Below are 19,865 nucleotides of genomic sequence, written 5' to 3'. Positions count from 1 at the left end.
AGTCTGGAAACGTACCCAAGCCCCAGTGAGGCACAGAACTGCCCAGGACTCGAAGCATACAGGGCTCAATTCAACGACTCTAGCTTTGGCTCACAGATTGCCTTGCACTACCAGCTAAAGCATACCACACACAACCTTTCCTGCTTCAATCAGGTCTTCAGCATACGCCTGCACTTTAGCTTCAGGGATCATATCTATGAAAAACTTGGTGACTTCACTGTGCCCTGTCTTTTTAGAGAGAGACTATCTTCCGTGGTAAAACTGGTATTGAAGCCCAGGTTGCCTATTCCCATCACCCTCAGCGGCAGTGCCATCTTCAGCACCTTAAATGGCCTGTCTTGGTATACTTTATTACCAGATGTCCACATGTTTTTTCAGCAAGCCTTTCTACCTTTGGCTGTTCCTACCGAGTGGGGAACAGTTGTTAAATTGGGTGTTTTTAAAGACCTTTGGGATGAAATAAGTGCTGAAAAGCAAGAAGATTATGCTACCACGCTGTTTTGTTGCCAGCTGCAAGCGGAAGAACTGGGGTCCATAGTGGAAAAACGGTTGCTTCCGTTCATTATATCAGATTCAGCCAATAAAGGTGAATTTAAATCATTTTTTTTCATTCCCCCACAATTTCACATACTGCTGAAAATAATTTCAGAAGAGGATTCTGTCCATTTCAGTATTGTTACAGATAATTGGCGGCTACTACCTCACATCAATTCTTTCCTTGGTAACTTATTAACATCTGTGCCTGGAAAGGTTAACAGTAAACCATGACGTAACATATTTTAGTTTTAAATGATAACTACCACTATTATATTTAGAAATTGGTTTGTATATGCTGTGGTTTCACATCTGCAATTCACCAAACTATAATAGGTGGCTGGATCATTTTACCAATGTAAACCTTTTTGTTAGTGGAGGAGGTGAATTCTCCTAGTCTCTGTGATGTGTTGTGAAATTATTGACTGGAGACGTGACTTTTATTTACCTGTTTTCTCACTGCACAAACACATGACATGAACTGGTCAGTTTCTCTGGGTCTAAATTAATGGAATAAATTGATGGAATAAATTGTTGAATTGGTATTTTGGCCTAATTACAGCAATTGGACAGTGCTCCCAACTCAACTAACTTTAATCCTGCTATATATATCCACTGCCTGATGGATGGGGGGGCACTGTTGAGCCATTATTCAGAGCTGTACTTAGTCTTGCCAAATTTAGATCTTGCAGCTGCGCATGCTAATTGGCAGTACACGCTCACAAGATTTTCCAGGTCCCATCTTTCAGTTCGTCATGCACTGGCGCAGAATTTGAATTCATTTCATGAATCTTCCATAATTTTTTGACCAAATACTGCAAAATATGGGAACATGCGTGGCTGTAGGATGTCACATGCGAAGCAGCAAGGTGTATGGCTGCCAGGATGGCCGAGTGGTCTAAGGCGCCGCGTTCAGGACCCAGTCTCCCCAGGAGGCCTGGGTTCGAATCTTGAATTTCCCCATTGTGGGACTAATAAAGGGAATTATTATTATTATTATAGCGCCTTAGATTGTCCTGTGACGCCAAAAGAAGCAAAATATAGACCAAGAAAGTGTGTCGCCAAGATGTTGGGAAACCGAATGACAACTGTTATCTTTATGATGTAAGTAAGAAACAATGAATAAAAATCAATCGGTAAGGCATAGGAGCTAGTTTAGTTACCACATATTTTGTTTGATTGTCCCTCGGACTCGCATGACCCCTCGTTCATGCTTTTCAGCAGTCTTTCTATTAACTGTTCTTTTTGGGTAGACAAAGCTGACAAAAGACTATAATATCTGTCTTTAGAACCAGTGTTGTTTTCGTCAACGATGACGAAAATATTTCGTGAACGCGCCTTTTTTCATGACGAGACGATGACGTTAGCGAGGTACTTTGATGATGAAAACATGACGTGACGTACATGAATTTTTCGTTAATGAGACAAGGCGGGATGAAATTGTTAGGGAGTGGTTCGTCAGACGCTCAAAATTTATGATATCCCTTCCTATTGTACATACAATCTATCCTCATTTGGGCTTGCCCACCACAGAGACAGCACGCAGGGCGCATGCACCGCGCGCACACTGTTGCGGTCATTCAAAAAAAAAAAAAAAAAGTCTGCGGTCATTAGTCTCGGCTCACACACTGGCACGCTTTTCTTTGACAGACAATGGCGACAGTGACACTGGTTATGCTACTTGGTTCGGATAACAGCAAGCTGTTACAAGTAAAGAAGACATGTTTGATAGAGTTTGTACTTGTGGTATTGTATTATAGAACAAGCGTACTACAAGCCTATGTTGTTAAAACGTTTTTATTTTATGTTGCTTTATGTGAAATAAAGCCACAGCAGTTGCCAAATTAAACGTTTTGGTTCTCGTCTTATTTTGGAGCAATGAGCATCAATTCCACTGTTACCACTATCTGTTTGGAATGCTTAATCCTTAAATGTCCACCAGAACGTCTTTGCTCTTGGGTGGAAACCTTGTATGCCTATTTTGAACTAAAACAGACTAAAACATTTTTGAGTTTTCGTCAAATAAATTGACGAAAACTCGACAATTAGCCTAAAAGGTTTTTTTCCGTTGACTAAAACTAGACTAAAACCTTTTTGAATTTTCTTTTTTTTTAACTTTATTTTTACGAGTGTATAACAATCCTTGACAGCACAACCACATAAAATAAGACAAGAGTAGAAATACACAAGAGAAGCATTTTTACAATTTTGTACACCAGATAGTAACAGGCAGAAATGTGAAATGCGGAGATCAAACTGTGTGAACCTCAATATTACGTAATGTAGTGTTCTGATCAAACAAAGATATGTCTTACTATGGGGGTCCACACCTTTTCGAAAGCATCGGACCTCAGTTGTAACTTTGCAGTAAGGGCCTCCATATCATAAATCTCCCTAAGCTTCTGGTTCCACAGTGACACCTTGGGGGGGCCGAGGTTTCATCCAATTTAACGTCACGTTTTTCCTAGCTGTCATCAAGAGTATATGCAGCAGGTATATACAGTGAACCCCCGGTTATCGCGGTTAATGGGGACCGAGACCACCCGCGAAAACTGAAAATCCGCGAAGTAGCGTCGCACCTTCAAAAAAAAAAACACAGTGTATATATATATATACTTCGCACCTATATATATATATATATATATATAGGTGCAAAGTAGCGGCACACCTTCAAAAATGCTTAAAAAAAAATATATATATATATATACAGTGAAACCCCGCTACTTCGCGGTTCACCTTTCGCGGGTTCAGTGCTTCGCGGGTCTAAAAAATATTCGGGGGCATTGTAGTTTCGCCGAGCGGCACAAGGGGGCGCTGAAGCGGTTAGACGGCCGGCGTGCGCCGAAGAGGAGAGTGGACGAAGAAGAGAGTAGACGAAGAAGAGCAGGTTCCCCCGGACACTATTGGTGGCGACGTTTCGCGCGGTTCGGACCGTATCAGAGCTCCGGCCGGCGTGCGTGGCAGTTAAGCCGTAGATGAGCACCTTCCCCGGGCACGGGCGGTGCCAAGCGGGCCCTAAGTTTAACCGAATGGAAGCTCCCGAGGAGGAGGGCATGCTCGCGTCACAGTAAGCCGAAGAGGAGCACCTTCCGCCCGGGCACCGGCGGAGCGCGAGGCTGTCAGTTATGAATGAATAAATAAATAAATGAAGAATGCTCAGTTATGAATGAATAAATAAATAAATGAAGAATGCCACCTTTCATTTCACAGTCATGATCCGTGCCTGTCATGATCCGTGCCTGTCATGCCGCGTGTGTTTTTGTTTTTTCAGCTGTGTGGGCGTTCCTCCAGCGATCGTCTCGTCAGCTGCTGCGAGACGCGCTGATTACACTGACTATATTGTGATTATAATAAATATCTTTGTATCACCACCTTTTTTCCCGTGTCTGCGTTTGGAGAGTCCTGTTCAATCCTCCAGCTCTGCTGGAGGATCATAACATTCACAGGGCACACCGGACGGCGTACCAGCAGGTAAAAGTCGAAGTAATTAAATAAATACAAAAAGAAGTAATTGAATAAATACAAAAATAATGGCTGGGGAATAAAAAAAATAAGTTTTAATAATTTTTTTTTGTTATAACATGAATTTCACTCTCTCTCTCTCTACCAGTATATATATATATATATATACATATATATATATATATATAATTTTTTTTTTTTAAGCATTTTTGAAGGTGTGCCGCTACTTCGCACCTATATATATTTATATATATATATATATATATAGGTGCGAAGTATATATATACACGTTTTTTTTGTCTTTTTTTTTTTTTTTTTTGAAGGTGCGACGCTACTTCGCGGATTTTCAGTTTTCGCGGGTGTTCTCGGTCCCCATTAACCGCGATAACCGGGGGTTCACTGTATATATATATATATACTGGTAGAGAGAGAAAGTGAAATTCATCTTATAACAAAAAAACAAATTATTATTAAAACTTATTTTTTTATTCCCCAGCCATTATTTTTGTATTTATTCAATTACTTCTTTTTGTATTTATTTAATTACTTCGACTTTTACCTGCTGGTACGCCGTCCGGTGTTCCCTGTGAATGTTATGATCCTCCAGCAGAACTGGAGGATTGAACAGGACTCTCCAAACGCAGACCCGGGAAAAAAGGTGGTGATACAAAGATATTTATTATAATCACAATATAGTCAGCGTAATCAGCGCGTCTCGCAGCAGCTGATGGCGCGAGACGATCGCTGGAGGAACGCCCACACAGCTGGAAAAACAAAAACACGCGGCATGACAGGCACGGATCATGACAGTGAAATGAAAGGTGGCATTCTTCATTTATTTATTTATTCATTCATAACTGACAGCCTCGCGCTCCGCCGGTACCCGGGCGGAAGTTGTTTCTCTTCGGCTTGACAGCCACACACGCCGGCCGGTCTCCTTCGAAGCTCACGCACGGTCCCGAACGAAGCAAAATGTCGCCGCGCGAGTGCCCGGGCGGAAGTTGTTTCTCTTCGGCTTGACTGCCACACACGCCGGCCGGTCTCCTTCGGAGCTCACGCACGGTCTCGAACGAAGCAAAATGTCGCCGCGCGAGTGCCCGGGCGGAAGTTGTTTCTCTTCGGCTTAACTGCCACGCACGCCGGCCGCAGCTCGGGTACGGTCCGAACCGCGCGAAACGTCGCCCCCGATCGTGTCCGTCGCCACCAATCGTGTCCGGGGGAACCTGCTCTTCTTCGTCCACTCTCCTCTTCGGCGCACGCCGGCCGTCTAACCGCTTCAGCGCCCCCTTGTGCCGCTCGGCGAAACTACAATGCCCTCGAATATGTTTTAGACCCGCGAAGCACTGAACCCGCGAAAGGTGAACCGTGAAGTAGCGGGGGTTCACTGTATATATATGTACATATACTGACGGAAGATCGAAAAGGAACTGTTTAGGTTTGAATGACAAATTGATTCCCAGTGCCCTATTGATCTCGCTCTTAACCTCTTTCCAATATGGGAGCAATTTCGGGCAGTCCTAAAATATATGCGAGTGGTCACCGATCAATCCACACCCCCTCCAGCAATATTTATTTGATGTGTTATTCGTAAATTTGGACAGCACCAAGGGGGTCCGAAAAAAATCTCATCTTGATTTTCCTGTCAAATACCTTCCAAACATTACTGCCAATACCCCTATGACACCCCGTACATATTTCTTCCCATTCTCGATCCTCAATAATAACATTCAACTCCATTTCCCATTTAGTTTTGATGTACAATGTAGAATCCACTGCTAAATTTCTGTATATATGGGAGAGATGCTTTTCTGTAGGCAGACGACTTTTGATCACATTGATAAAGTAGACTTCAAGATTGGATGGCGCTCTCTGAATAACAGTCCAATCTTCGTGGTGAGTTACATAATGTCTGAGCTGAAAATATCTGAACATGTCACTTTAGGGAAGTGAAAAGTTCCCCTTTAAGCAGGAGAATGGTTGCATAACATTGTCACAAAATAACTGATCAATGACTTTCATCTTATTGTTTGCCCACCTTGTAAAGGTGAAGGGAGGGAAGTCCGGATTTCTAGCGATCTGCATAGCTCGAGAGAGAGCCGCGCATCCTCTAATTCTTTTGTGCACTATTGACCATACCTTTAACGTGTGCCTCACCCATATGTTTGTAACTTCCAGTTTCTTTTGGGCCTGGGTATTCAAAAACACTATCACTGATAGAGGAACAGCTGGCAATGAATTCTGCTCAATGTTCACCCAGCCCACCTCTCCATCATTGGTGATCCATGCAACGACAGCTGTCAATTGCGATGCCCATAAATAATGTTGCATGTTTGGGAGACCGAGACCACCTCTGTTCTTCCAAAGAGTGGGTGTTTTAAGTCTCACCCTTGGTCTCTTGTTCTGCCATACAAATTTCGATTAAAGCTTATCAAGCATGCAGAAGGCTGAAGACGGGACATTAACTGTGAGGGACTGGAACAGGAACAAGAGTCTGGGAAGCAGAGTCATTTTAATGGCCTCTATTCTGCCCAAAAGGGATATCTGTAGTACATCCAGTCATTCCAATTCGTTTCTAAATGTCTCAAATAATTTGTTATAGTTTGCTTTCGTGGAAGTTGAGGGGTGAGTGTGCAACCCAAATACTTGAAGCCCTGATTATTTCTGCGGAAGGTCACTATATCATCGAGTTGGCTAGGCCATATCCCAGACACCATCATCACTTCTGATTTATTAGGATTGATTTTATATCCAGACACTTGACCATAATCCTGCTCTTAACTGTTGGGTCAATTTGATTGCAGAATTCTTATCGCGTTTCTGTGAGCTCAGACGTTGTTACAATCATCATGAAAGTACATGCAGTCATCATTGAACTCAGACTGTAACCGTTGTACATTTATATTAACCTATGCAAATGATTTACCAGTAATTCAACTAAATGGTCATGTATAGAAATGTTTAACTAAATAACTTGCCGTATTTTTACGGCCAAAAGACACGCCGTATCAAGTTAAGGGTGCTATTTCAGAATCAGAAATCCCTTTATTGTCATTGTACTCAAGTGTGCAACGAGATTAGAGAGCTCCCCCTCTCCAGTGCAATACAACAATAATTCAGATAGATATATAAATGAGATAAATAAGAGAATAGTTAGTGCAATGGAAAATAATACTGGATAGGATATATAAAAACACATCACGTTGCTGTTCTGCAAGGTAAGGGTGGTCGTATGTGTGTGTGAGAGTTTAGAATGGAGATGGCTCTTGGAAAGAAACTGTTTCTCAGTCTTTTAGTCCTTGATTTGATGCACCTGTAGCGCCTGCCAGAGGGCATCAGGTCGAACAGGTGTGAGTTTGGGTGGGTATTGTCTTTGACGATATTGAGAGCCCTACTGAGGCACCGGGCGGTGTAGATGTCCGACAGTGAGGGGAGAGGGCAGCCAATAATCCTTTGCGCTGTTTTGACCGTCCTCTGGAGCCTCACTCTGTCCACCTCAGTGCAGCCGCTGTACCAGGTGGAGACACAGTACGTCAGCAGGCTCTCGATGGACGCGTGGTAGAAGGCCAGCAGCAGCTTCCTGTCCAGGTTGAATTTCCTGAGGACTCTCAGGAAGTGCAGACGCTGGTGGACCTTCTTTACCACTGCTGTGGTGTTGTGTGTCCAAGAAAGGTCATCGGAGATCTGTACTCCCGGAAACTTGAACGTGTGCACCCTCTCCACACACACGCCTTCGATGCAGAGGGGGGGCGGCACCGTCTTGTTCCTCTTGAAGTCGATGACGATCTCCTTTGTTTTTGCAATGTTGCGTTGCAGTCTGTTGTCCTCGCACCAAGTCGTCGGTCTCTGGACCTCCTCTCTGTAGGCTGTCTCGTCACCTTCCGAGATCAGACCGACCACTGTCGTGTCGTCAGTAAACTTGACGATGGTGTTGTTACCGTGAGCCGGGCTGCAGTCGTAGGTGTAGAGGGCGTATAGGAGAGGGCTCAGCACGCATCCTTGGGGGGAACCGGTGCTCAGCGTACGGGTGGAGGACGAGTAGGGGCCGAGCAACACAGTCTGGGGTCTGTTGGTCAGAAAGTCCTTAATCCAGATGCGTGTGAGGGCAGGGAGGCCGAGAATGTCCAGTTTGGCAACGAGGATGTCCGGGATGATTGTGTTGAATGAAATAGTATGTCGTCGGCATACAGCGCTATTTTGTGTTGGTGTCCGCCCTCATCATGTATTCCTTGTATAAGTGGATTTCTTCTGATCAATTCAGCGAGGGGTTCAATACTAAGAGCAAATAGTATAGGCGAAAGTGCGTCTCCCTGTCTTGTCCCCCAACTCATCTTAAAGAAATCGGAACAATGTTCGTTCACCCTAACTCTCGACCGGGGATTCATATAAATAATATAATAATAAAACACCTGGATCCAACTCAAAAGAGTTTCATTAAAGCCCATTTGGATTAATGTTTGGTCCAGAAATGTCCAATCCAGCCTGTCAAACGCTTTTTCGGCATCCAGGCTGAGAAATAATGATGGGGTCCTTCTGGCCGAGGGAATGAATTGCAGGTTGAGGGCCCGTCTAACATAGTCAGTACGTCAACCGGTAATAAACCCTGTCTGGTCTGAGTTGATTAATTTCTGTGTGTATTTTTGTATTATGTCTGCCAAAACAGAAGTCAAGATTTTTAAGTCCCGACACAGCAGGCTTATAGGCCGATAACCCATGCACTGAGAAGGGTCCTTTCCTTCTTTGTGTACAACAGTTATGATTGCCTCGGACCAGATTTTTGGAGGATCCCTGACATCTAAAGCATAGTTATACACCCGGCATAGGATTGGGGCCAGCTCCCTCGCAAAAACTTTATAATGCTCCGCCGCGTACCCGTCGACCCCTGGGGAAGCATTGTTCTTTAACTTACTAATGCGATCTATTATTTCCTGTTCCGTTATGGGGGAGCACATATTCTCAGCCTCATCTTGTGACAGTTTATTCAATTGAGTCAAATCCAGAATTTTTGTTGTAATTTTTCCCCATTACTACTTGACCTTCATATAATGTTTTGTAATAATCAACAAATGCTTCTGCAATTTCTTTCGGTTGAGTGGTAGTTCTCTGTGTAATGGGATGTTTAATTCTAAGTACCACCGGTTTGATTGGGCTTTCCTTAACTGAAAAGCCAATAGTCTACTCGCTCTATTCCCCTTCTCATAGTAATTTCTTTTCCCAAATCGGAGCATTCCCTCTGCCCTGTGTGTAAGAAGTTCGTCCAGCTTTTGCCTTTCCTGATTTAACAATACTAATGAGTCACGGCTTCCCGACGTTTTGTGTTCCCTTTCCAGCCTCCTAATTCCTGCCTCCAATGCAAGTCGTTTCGCCTCTCTGTCTTTTTAATCTTGACGTGATTTGAATGATGTGTTCCCTCATAACCGCTTTGGCACCATCTCATAAAATAGATGGAGACACCTCTCCATTATCATTTAAGTCCAAATATGCATTCAGCCTCGCACGTAGATCTTGTTGGATTTGAGGACTGTTTAATATTGAGACATTAAGTCTCCAGTATCGAAATTGTCTTTCCTGATCTAACTTTATATTCAACACGACCGGGCTATGATCCTACAGAGTCATTGGTTCTATTTCACATTCTATCATTTTATGTACATCCGCCTTTGAAACCGGGAACATATCAAGTCGAGCATAACTCCCATGTACCTGGGACCTATATGTGAACTCTCTGTCTCTGGGGTGGTGATATCGCCACGCATCAATCAAGCCAAGTCCATCCATCATTCCCAGAGATGTGACAGATTTTCTAGTTCGGGGTCCTTTCCCAGCAGGCAATCGGTCAACCTTTGAGTTCAATACACAATTATAATCACTAGGGCTGGGTGATATGACCTAAAATCAATATCGCGATCAATTGGACAATTTTACCTCGATAATGATAAATGCACGATAAATTCCCCCTGAGGACCAAAATCAAAATAAATGCAGGAAATGCATATTAACTGCTTTTTTTTTATTGACCAACTGGTACACATGACTTTAAATGAAAAATAGAAGTACAAAAATCATTTGAATAAACATTCGAAATAGCATGCTTTGCATGACTTGAACAATGTCACAAAGAACAGGAGAAAAAGGGTACCTCTCACAAAATCTTTTTATGTAAATATATTGTGCCGAGATGCTGTAATACCATTTGCAAAGGCCTAGATTTGTGTAAAGGTATCTTGTAAACAATATAAATAATGCCATGTGCAAAGGCGCTAGTCGCCTGTAAACAAATTGCTTAAAAAAATGAAAAAAATGTCAATGGAATGCCAATGCCAAATAATCGCGTGTGCTTCATCAGGAAAATGTGCCGTCTCAAGTACTCCGGTGCGCAGTCGCCACTTGTCGTCTATGTAATGCACATTCAGGCTCAAACAGGGATCCATGTTGCGACTCGACCACAATTCGGATGTGGATGCAAAATGCTTGACATGTCTAAGCTCCCGTCCCGATGTTGTCCATATCGGGAAGTGCTGTTTGCGGCAAATATTTTCGTACCTCTTGTCGGCTACGTTCATGAGCCGTTTAAATCCTGTGCGCTCCACTGTAACTAGAGGTGCTCTATCTTTAGCTATGTGCTTGGCTATCGCGTCCATCACTGAGACGTTCTCTTGTATGGTGTCGCGTCCGTTGTCACTTGTCGAACCTTGCTTCTCACTTTGAACTTTCAGCACAGCATGGTTGTGTTGTGGGTGGTGAAAAAGCTTCTGGATTTGAATCGCCAGTTACGACAGCGACGTCTGTTTTCTTTCTTAGACGGGTGGAGTCACGTGACTAGAGGCGCTGTTGCGGTCTTAAAGGGGCACAAACATTGCCGCAGACAGAAAAGGCTTTTCTTTTTTTTTTTAAACACCGAATTTACCGACATGGGCAAAATGATTTCGGTCATTGTAATAAATTTTGGTAACGGTAAATTTTCGGTTTATCGCCCAGCCCTAGTATGTGGTGCAAGAATGGAATGTTTTAGGACAGACGGTGATAACCGCAAGGAGGGGGCGGAGACGAGATAACTCAAGCCACAACCAGGAGGAGCCACCATGTGATTCTTCAGGGGAAAAAAGACCAATAAGAGCAAGCTAAAGTTAACTGCAGGATACACATAGCCAATAGAATCATGCCAGGATGCCTTTGTTGCTGTTCCATTTGCATATTGTATAGTATGAATCGTTACTGGGCAACTCGGATGTAGAGTACGTCTGCTGGTGGCAAGAGAGGCGTACAGAGTTGTATTGAGAGGGACCCGAGACCCAGGTGCACATGTAATCAATAATCTGTGTATTAGGAATAAATCCACTCGTGCGTGAAAATGCCGGCTTCCTGATACCTTTCTATTGCAGAACGAGCGCGCATATTGTTGGATGAGTGAGAGTTGTGTAAGGTCACAACTTGGAGTCAGATTGCTAATTTGAGTTTACATTGATTTAAAATAAAATTCCAACATTGATTTAAAACTAAATTCCAACAGTAGACACCTCCCCCAAGTGGAGTCTCAGGATTCAATCTAGCCCAGTAGATCTGTGCCGTTTCAGGTACTGTGGGGAGTGGTGCCATCAACCACTGACCCCTAGGTGTCACAGGCTGGAAGCATTCCAGTACCTGTCCGTCAGGAAAGGTCACTGTAAGTCCCTTCTCGCCGCACAATATCTGGGCTCTCAATGCTGACAACATGTCTCTGCCCATTAAATTGATGGGTGTGTCCATTGCATGAACATATGAATGATATAGTCTCTGTCTAGTGTTTGTAATTTCCGTTTTCAATGGCCGAGTAAAGGGCAGAGTCTGAGGACGTCCCGAGAAGCCGACTAACGTTGTAACTCGCCTCGACAACGCTGTACTTGGCTGTGGCATGTTGATTGATGACGGTGTTGCTCCAGTGTCCACCAACATCTGGACCGGAGTGTCCGCCACTGTCAACTGAAGCATTGGCTCTGCCTGGCCAGTGCTTCCCGAGCTTCCCAGGCCCCCCTATTCGTCCGGGTCGTACCACGTGTCGGCTTGGTAATACTGACCCCGTGGATTCGGCTGTGGCCACGGGCGGGGCTGCTGCGGTCCCCCTTGGTGTGGTGGCCCTGCTTGCTGGTTCTGCTGCTCCCCCCCTGGTGGTGGTGAGTTGCCATGACAATCACATGCCCAGTGGTCAAGGGACCCGCAGTTGAAGCAAGTCCATGGAGCGAGCCCATTCCGCCCCCGGCCTGGGGGGGCGCCACGACCACGCCCTCTGTATCCACCACGGAACCCTTGGCCTCGGCGCCGTCCAGCCCCCACTGGAGTTTGATACATCTGTTTTTGTTTCACCTTTTCTTGTTTTGCCTCACCATGCAACTTTGCCAACTGTAGTTTAACCAAACTAGTCGCCAGAGCGTCAGATTCCTTTTGATCTTTATTTGCTTTTTCCATGTAGATGCGGCAATGGTGTATCAAATGCCTCTTAAATCTCGGTTCCGGACAGACCTAAATGTCCGGATCAATTCTCAAAATCGCCTGCACCTCATTTAGGAGGCCACTCAGCATCGCCGTCCTGAACATCATCTCAGCTTCAGGATAACTGCCTGGGTGTTTACCTGTGGTCTCAATCCACAGCTCCAATGCCTGAGCATAATGTTGCTCGGGAGTCACATCTTTTCCATAATTAAAAATTGTTTGCACCACATCCACTGGGGAGGGAAAGGCCGCCCTCAGCTCCCGAAACAACGCCTCCGAGATCTCAGCCAAGGGCGTTTCTCTCCCCAGCTGGCGGGTGCCAGCTGCCCCCTCAATATTCTGCAATTGAATCAGTGAACACTATCCCAAAATGGCTTGTCTAAAATCTCCCAATGCTACTCCCTGTCCTGACATGGCGGCTAAGAATTTAGTAATCCAGGCTCGTGCCCCTTTATGCAGAGGAGGCCATTTTTCCACCAATGCAGCCACATTCCGAAGCACCAAAGGCTCATAGTGACGGCCAGCATGAGCCACCACTAGGGGTGCCATTGTTTGAGGCTGCTCCTGCTGTGCCATCATTTTACCTTCACTGCGTGTATTATAGCCTCGCTCCGCCCTGGACATGCTCTCCTCACTATCGCCCAGCCTCTCTCCTTCACTCAACGCTCTGAGCATCTGCCGCTGCTCACGTAACACCGCCTCATCTTCCTCATCACTTTCCACTTCCTCCTCGCGGGGATCAGCGTCACTGGGCATATTTGCCAACATTCTGCTTTCCTTTTTCTGTAACTGCCGCGCTAACTTCGACATGTCCCATGTTCCGGGTTCACCGCGAAACAATTCATCCTTCTTTAATTTCAGAAACAACTTCTGACTCCGTTCTTTCACCTACTTAATATTCTTATGTTCTATTCCAGTAATCAACTGTGATTCCAGTTTAGCGTAATGACCATTAATCTCCGACCAAACTTCAGCCCGTTCGTCTGAAGCGTCGGACCCAAGACCCCTCTCACACTTTCTCCCATTCGCCATCTCAAAATCCACCCGTGCGTGTCCCAACCACTTTTTACGCAGAACAAATTTAGCCGTCACACTCACACCGCTTCCACACTGATACGTAAATCCCAGATTTTAAACCGTAACGTAACCACGAATAGTTCCAAACTATTCTAGTAGGTAAATCCCAGATTTTATACCCTACTAACGTCCACACTGTTAGTCTTTTTTTATTTATTTATTTTCTTTTTCTTTTTTTTTACGCCGTTCCGCTCCTCCTTCCTCTTATAAATTAGCGTTGCCAATGCACAGACTTTGAAAAGGATCTGCTTACCTTATTTCACTGTGGGCGCAAAAGGAAGGACGGTCGGATGTGCGGCTCCTATCAGGTCGTCACCTGGTGTGGACGTGCGAGACATGTGGTTTTTCTCGAAGTTCCAAACTTCTTTTACCTCTCATGCATCACGTCGGGGTCACCATAAATTGTTGGAAGTATTTCTCAATCAACATAAATTTAAGTTAGTAATCTGACTCCAATTTGTGACCTTCTCCAACCGTCACTCATCCAACAATATGTGCGCTCGTTCTGCAATAGAAAGGTATCAGGAAGCCGGCATTTTCACACACGAGTGGATTTATTCCTAACACACAAGTCTACACTTTGGGCTTGGTCCCTCTCAATACAGCTCTGCTCGCCTCTGTTGTTCAGCAATAATTCATACTACACAATATGCAAATGACACAGAGACAAAGGCATCCTGGCATGATTCTATTGGCTATGTGTATCCTGCAGTTCACTTTAGCTTGCTCTCATTGGTCTTTCTCCCCCGCCGAATCCCGTGGCTCCTCCTGCGTGTGATCTTTTGATGGCTGCTCCTTCATCCACTGCCCCCCCGAGTCATCTCGTCTCGCTCAGCACCGTCTGCTTCTAAAACATTCCATTCTTGCACATTCCTGCACCCCACACACCGTTCCGCTCCACCAGTCACACACAGGATGCAGCAACATCTAATGATCTACACCAAGCTCAAATTTCTATATTCCTTTAATAGTTAAATGTATGAAATCCTTTAAGTGTAACGGAAGTTTGGACCATGCTAATGACAAGACCCTCAGGGGATGACTGCAGGAAGATTGGATCAAGGCTGCAACAAAGGAGGTGTGAACGAGACACCTCTGAAACAATGGACTTTCATGCCGGGACAACAAAAGTCATGCTGGTGGCTCCTATCAGTCTACCCTTTGCTCTGTGTTTAGATCATGACTGCCATGATTACATTATCCTTTAATGGTCTGCCAAAAAGAACTTCTTAAGGTGTTAGTTCTGTGGTGCTTGTAATATTAATATGTAATTTTACAAGGTCTATATATTGAGTCGAAGGACGTTTAGTTTCTTCCATACATTGAACAATGGTGTTTTAAGGCTATGTAAAACATTTGACTTATTCTATTTATGATTGTATTTACGAAGTGTGTTCCATTATCACTATAAATTATTTCTAGTATGCCATATCTTGGTATTATATCTTTACATAATGATTTCGCAACTGTCAGTGCATCTTGTTGTTTTGTCGGAAACATTTCTACCCATTTTGGGTATGCGTCAATTATAACAAGACAATATTTTTTCCCTTCGCTATTACTCAGTTCAATAAAATCCATGTGGATTCGTTGGAAAGGATATGTTGCTTTGGGGAAACTGTCCTCGTTTTGGGCGGATGTTTCCCTGAGAATTGTGTCGAGCACAGATCATTCAAGTCAAGTCAAGTCAATTTTATTTGTATAGCCCTTAATCACAGACAGTCTCAAAGGGCTTTACATAGCCACAATCGACATCCCCGATCTTAACCCCCAGGAGGGCAAGGAAAAACTCACAAAACCTCATTAGGGGAAAAGTGAGAAACCTTGAGAAGTGACCACAGATGGGGGAATCCCCCTTCCAGGATGACCAGGCTGCAATGGATGCCAACTGGGCAACATTTGACACATACAATGATGCTATGCAATAATAGATGAGATAATATAAGAGTCAATTGAATGAAGTGCTGCAGGAAGATGACTTCAGTGGAGTGGGTCCTCATCCAGGGCCGTAATATCCATGGCAGCATATCCGAAGATGAGCCTTCGATCTTGTACCGGTCAGTTGGTGTAAATTCAGTACAGCCACTTCCAAGTGAATCGCCATCACCTAATTCGGGGAATTGGGAACAGAAAAGAAAGAACAGAAATAGCAAACAGGCCAACAAGTAGTTCAATGAAGTGCTGAATTATAAGGAAATCAGAAAAGGCGCTGCATGAAGACGACTTCGGCAGAGCAGGTCCCTTCCTGGTTCGTCAGTGCCGTAATCTTCAAAGCATGTCCCCATCACCTAATTCCCAAGCAGGGGAAGGAGGGGGCAGAAAAGAGAAGAAGCGGCAGTAAACAGGCCAACAAATAATTAAATTAGATGCTAAAGTATATAAATAAATTGATCAAATGTCGCGCTGCAGGAAGACGACATCACTGGAACAGGTGCATGCCCAGTTGGTCAATGCCTTAAACTTCCTAGTGGGTCACCGTCACCTAATCCCCCAGCCGGGGGAAAAGGGGGCAGAAAAGAAAACAAAAGAAAAAAAAAAAGCGGCAGTAAAAAGGCCAACAAATATTTCAGCTAAATGCACAAGAGTATAAATGCGTCTTTAATAGTGTTTTGAACATTTCTACTGAGGTGGCGCCTCTAATATCGGAGGGAAGTGCATTCCAAAGCATTGGTGCCCGAATAGAGAACGCTCTAGAACCTGCGGACTTCTTTTTGGCTCGCGGGATCACTAAAAGAACAGCATTTTGTGAGCGAAGGTTTCGGGACGGAACATATGGTACCACGAGGTCAACGAGATAAGAAGGTGCTAAGTCGTGCAATATTTTAAAAGTAAGTAGCAGAACTTTAAAATCACATCTCAAGTGGACCGGAAGCCAATGCAAATTGGCTAATATCGGGGTAATATGATCAAACTTTCTCGTCTTAGTTAAGAGTCTAGCTGCTGCATTTTGAACTAACTGCAGACTTTTAATACTCGACATGGGGAGACCCGAGAGCAAAGCGTTACAATAGTCGAGGCGAGACGTAACAAACGCATGGATTAAGATTTCCGCGTCACACGTTGATAGAATTGGGCGAATTTTAGCAATGTTACGCAGATGAAAAAACGCAGTTCGAGTAATATTTTTAATGTGCATTTGAAAAGACATAGTTGCGTCAAATATAACACCGAGATTTTTTGTTGAATCCTTTTGATAATATTACATTTATCGATATTCAGAGTGGTGTCTTTGAAAAGGTACTGATGACGCGCTGGTCCAATGATGAGCATCTCGGTTTTATCTGAGTTAAGACGCAAAAAATTGAAAGACATCCATTGTTTAATTTCGGCAAGGCACGCCTCTAATTTATAGCAGTCGCGCGGATTCGTTATATCCAACGGCATGTATAATTGCGTATCATCAGCATAACAGTGAAAACTAATGTTATATTTCCGTATAATATCACCAAGCGGTAGCATATAGATGCTAAACAATAGAGGTCCAAGTACCGATCCCTGCGGAAATCCACATGTGATCTTACAAAGATCCGAAGTCACATTGCCATGAATTACACGGTGCGTCCTCTCCGACAGATACGAATTAAACCAAGAAAGCGCTGAACCTGAAATGCCAACACACGTTTCAAGGCGTTTTAATAATATGTTATGATCAACGGTATCAAAAGCGGCACTAAGATCGAGTAAGAGTAATATTGATGAGGTGTCGGCGTCCAAAGCTATGAGAAGATCATTAGTAACTTTAGCAAGGGCCGTCTCAGTAGAGTGGTCGGCTCTAAAACCCGATTGGAAAGGTTCAAATTGATTATTAGCAGTCATATATTCATTAAGTTGTTGCGCAACGACTTTTTCAAGAATTTTTGCAATAAACGGAAGATTTGAAACCGGCCTATAGTTGATGAGACTCTCTGGGTCAAGGTTTGGTTGCTTAAGTAACGGTCGGATAACGGCGGTCCTAAAAGCTGCTGGTACTACACCCGTGGTAAGTGATAGATTAATTATATTTAAAACAGACGGTCCTAGGGTCGTAAACAGTTCTTTAATTAGTTTGCCAGGAAGCGGATCGAGCACACAAGTTGTCGGTTTTGCCGCACTAACCAATTTTGTTAGGCTTTCAAGAGATACTTTTTTTAAATTGACATAAGGTTATCGGACAGTTATCAGCCCTAATGTCCCTATTAACACCATTTATCGCGGAATTCGACGGAATTTTAAGAACAGTGTCTTTAATCTCATCACGAATACATTCTATCTTCTGAGTAAAAAATTGCATAAAATCGTGAGCTGAATAGGAAGAGCTATCCGAGGTTGGTCGCTGTTGCGTTAGCATTGCTACGGTATCAAATAAATATTTAGGGTTGTTTTTATGTAAGACAATTAATCTAGAATAATAATTAGTTTTGGCTAAATTAAGCGCTTCTTTGTATATTAGTAAACTATCGCACCATTCCTGACGGAAGACCTCAAGTTTGGTCGCACGCCATTTGCGCTCAAGCTTCCTACAAGATCGTTTCAGTACGCGCGTTTTCTCTGTAAACCACGGAGTAAGCCTCTTTGGACGAGTTTTAGTTTTTAAAGGCGCGACGGAGTCAAGCGCATTTAACAAAGCGACATTAAAGTTGTTTGTGAGATCATCAATCGTACCAATATAATTAGGAAACGAAGCAGTTGCTAAAGGGAGTAGCTCAGAGAACGCAACGATGGTTGAGGAGCTAATGTTACGGCTGCTATAATTTTGATTATGGTCAGAACGATGACAGTGAGCCAAGACTTCAAATTTGATAAAGTAATGGTCAGATATAGCACTGGTATATGGTAATACAATTATTTTTGAAGATGCTAAGCCTCGGGTTAATACCAAATCTAGCGTATTGCCATTTATATGCGTTGCTTCATTTATTATTTGCGTGAAACCAAACATATCAATGATTGTCCGAAACGCTACGGTAAGTGGTTCCGACGGGAGATTCATATGAATGTTGAAGTCGCCCATGATAAGTATATTATCTGCATGAGTTACTAAATCAGCTACGAATTCAGAAAATTCATCTAAAAAGCCGGAGTAAGAGCCAGGTGGACGATAAAGAACGGCAAGATAAAACGGCAGCTCGGCTGAGGATCGCATAATGAGAACTTCAAATGTTTTAAAGGAATTGCTAAAACGAGGACTAAGGGCGAGGACAACATGCAAGCTCACGAAGTTTGGAGGCGAAGCCTCATTTAGCGGTAAAAACTGATTCGGTTTTAACCAGGTCTCGCAAAGACCAATCATGTTAAGATTATGGTCTCTAATAAGGTCATTAACTAACAAGGCTTTCGATGAAAGCGATCTAATATTTAAAAAAACGAGTTTCAGTAAAATAGGTCTATCTAAGTTATTCCGCGCAACAGGACTCCTGGTCATAATATTAAGGAGATTGCTTTGCCTAGGTCCCGGATTGTACCTCGAGCGACTATAAACGCGGCGAGAAATTCTGACGGTCGGAATCCGATAGTTATTTACCAGCTTTCGAGTGCTATTATTTTGAGAGAACGGCTCGTCGTCAATAAAACCGACCGAGGAGGAATGCTTAAACCCATCATGTATTGCCACCTCAGTAGAAATTATATCAGTATGAGATGTAACAGCGTATGGCGTGTAGCGCTCAGATCTAGAAGAAAAGCTATGTGTGTTGTCTAAGTCTAGCATAGCGCTAGTTAGCTCTAGCCTTACAGACTCCATACCCTTCCTTACAGGCTCACTATTCGCCTGCAGCCCGACCTGCTCTAATATGAATAGTCATGGAAGGCTCAAACAATAATCTATGTTTCTAGAAAGAGTGATGGCGCCTTCCCAGTTAGGGTGAAGGCCGTCCATCCTCAGCAGGTCGGGTCGGCCCCAGAAAGAAGGCCAGTTATCTATAAACTGCAGTCCCTGCTCACTACAAAAACTAGCCAGCCACTTATTTAGCGAGAATAATCTACTAAACCTCTCATCATTGCCTCTCGCAGGCAAGGGGCCAGAGACAATTACTCGATGCCGACTCATCTTTCTGGCGAGATCACAAGTCCTTGCTATGTTTTTCTTTGTGATCTCTGATTGCTTCATTCTAGTGTCATTGGAGCCAACGTGTATCACTATATCTGAATAGCTAGCGTTGTTTGCACTGCGCTGGTGTATAGGTGTCTTGCGCGCTAGCTCCATAAGATTAGCTTCTATGTCGGGTGCTCTGGCCCCAGGAATACACATTACTGTGGCTGGATTTTCAAGCTTAATGTTGCGGGTAATGGAGTCACCTATCACTAAGGTGCGGGAGCCATGAGACCGAGGTGGAATGGAACTGCTATGTGTC

The 19,865-nt window shown here is 43.8% G+C and overlaps 1 protein-coding gene across 1 annotated transcript in view; it reads left to right on the top strand.

The window, feature by feature from the left end:
• The window catches only part of ap5b1 (adaptor related protein complex 5 subunit beta 1), a 28,445-nt gene extending 26,062 nt beyond the window's left edge, over positions 1 to 2,383 (top strand). The window contains exon 3 of the mRNA XM_088309846.1: positions 1 to 2,383. This exon is cut by the window's left edge and continues 1,152 nt beyond it. Within this exon, the coding sequence (XP_088165972.1) occupies positions 1 to 768 (768 nt within the window). The 3' untranslated portion in view covers positions 769 to 2,383.
• The last annotated feature ends 17,482 nt before the right edge of the window (positions 2,384 to 19,865 follow it).

The sequence above is a fragment of the Idiotropiscis lumnitzeri genome, chromosome 11 (genome assembly GCF_059441095.1).
Source record: "Idiotropiscis lumnitzeri isolate Australia: NSW breed Sydney's pygmy pipehorse chromosome 11, RoL_Ilum_1.0, whole genome shotgun sequence".
NCBI classification, from domain to species: domain Eukaryota; kingdom Metazoa; phylum Chordata; class Actinopteri; order Syngnathiformes; family Syngnathidae; genus Idiotropiscis; species Idiotropiscis lumnitzeri.
Note: the sequence above shows the minus strand (reverse complement) of the source record. Positions and strands in the feature narration are given on the sequence as shown.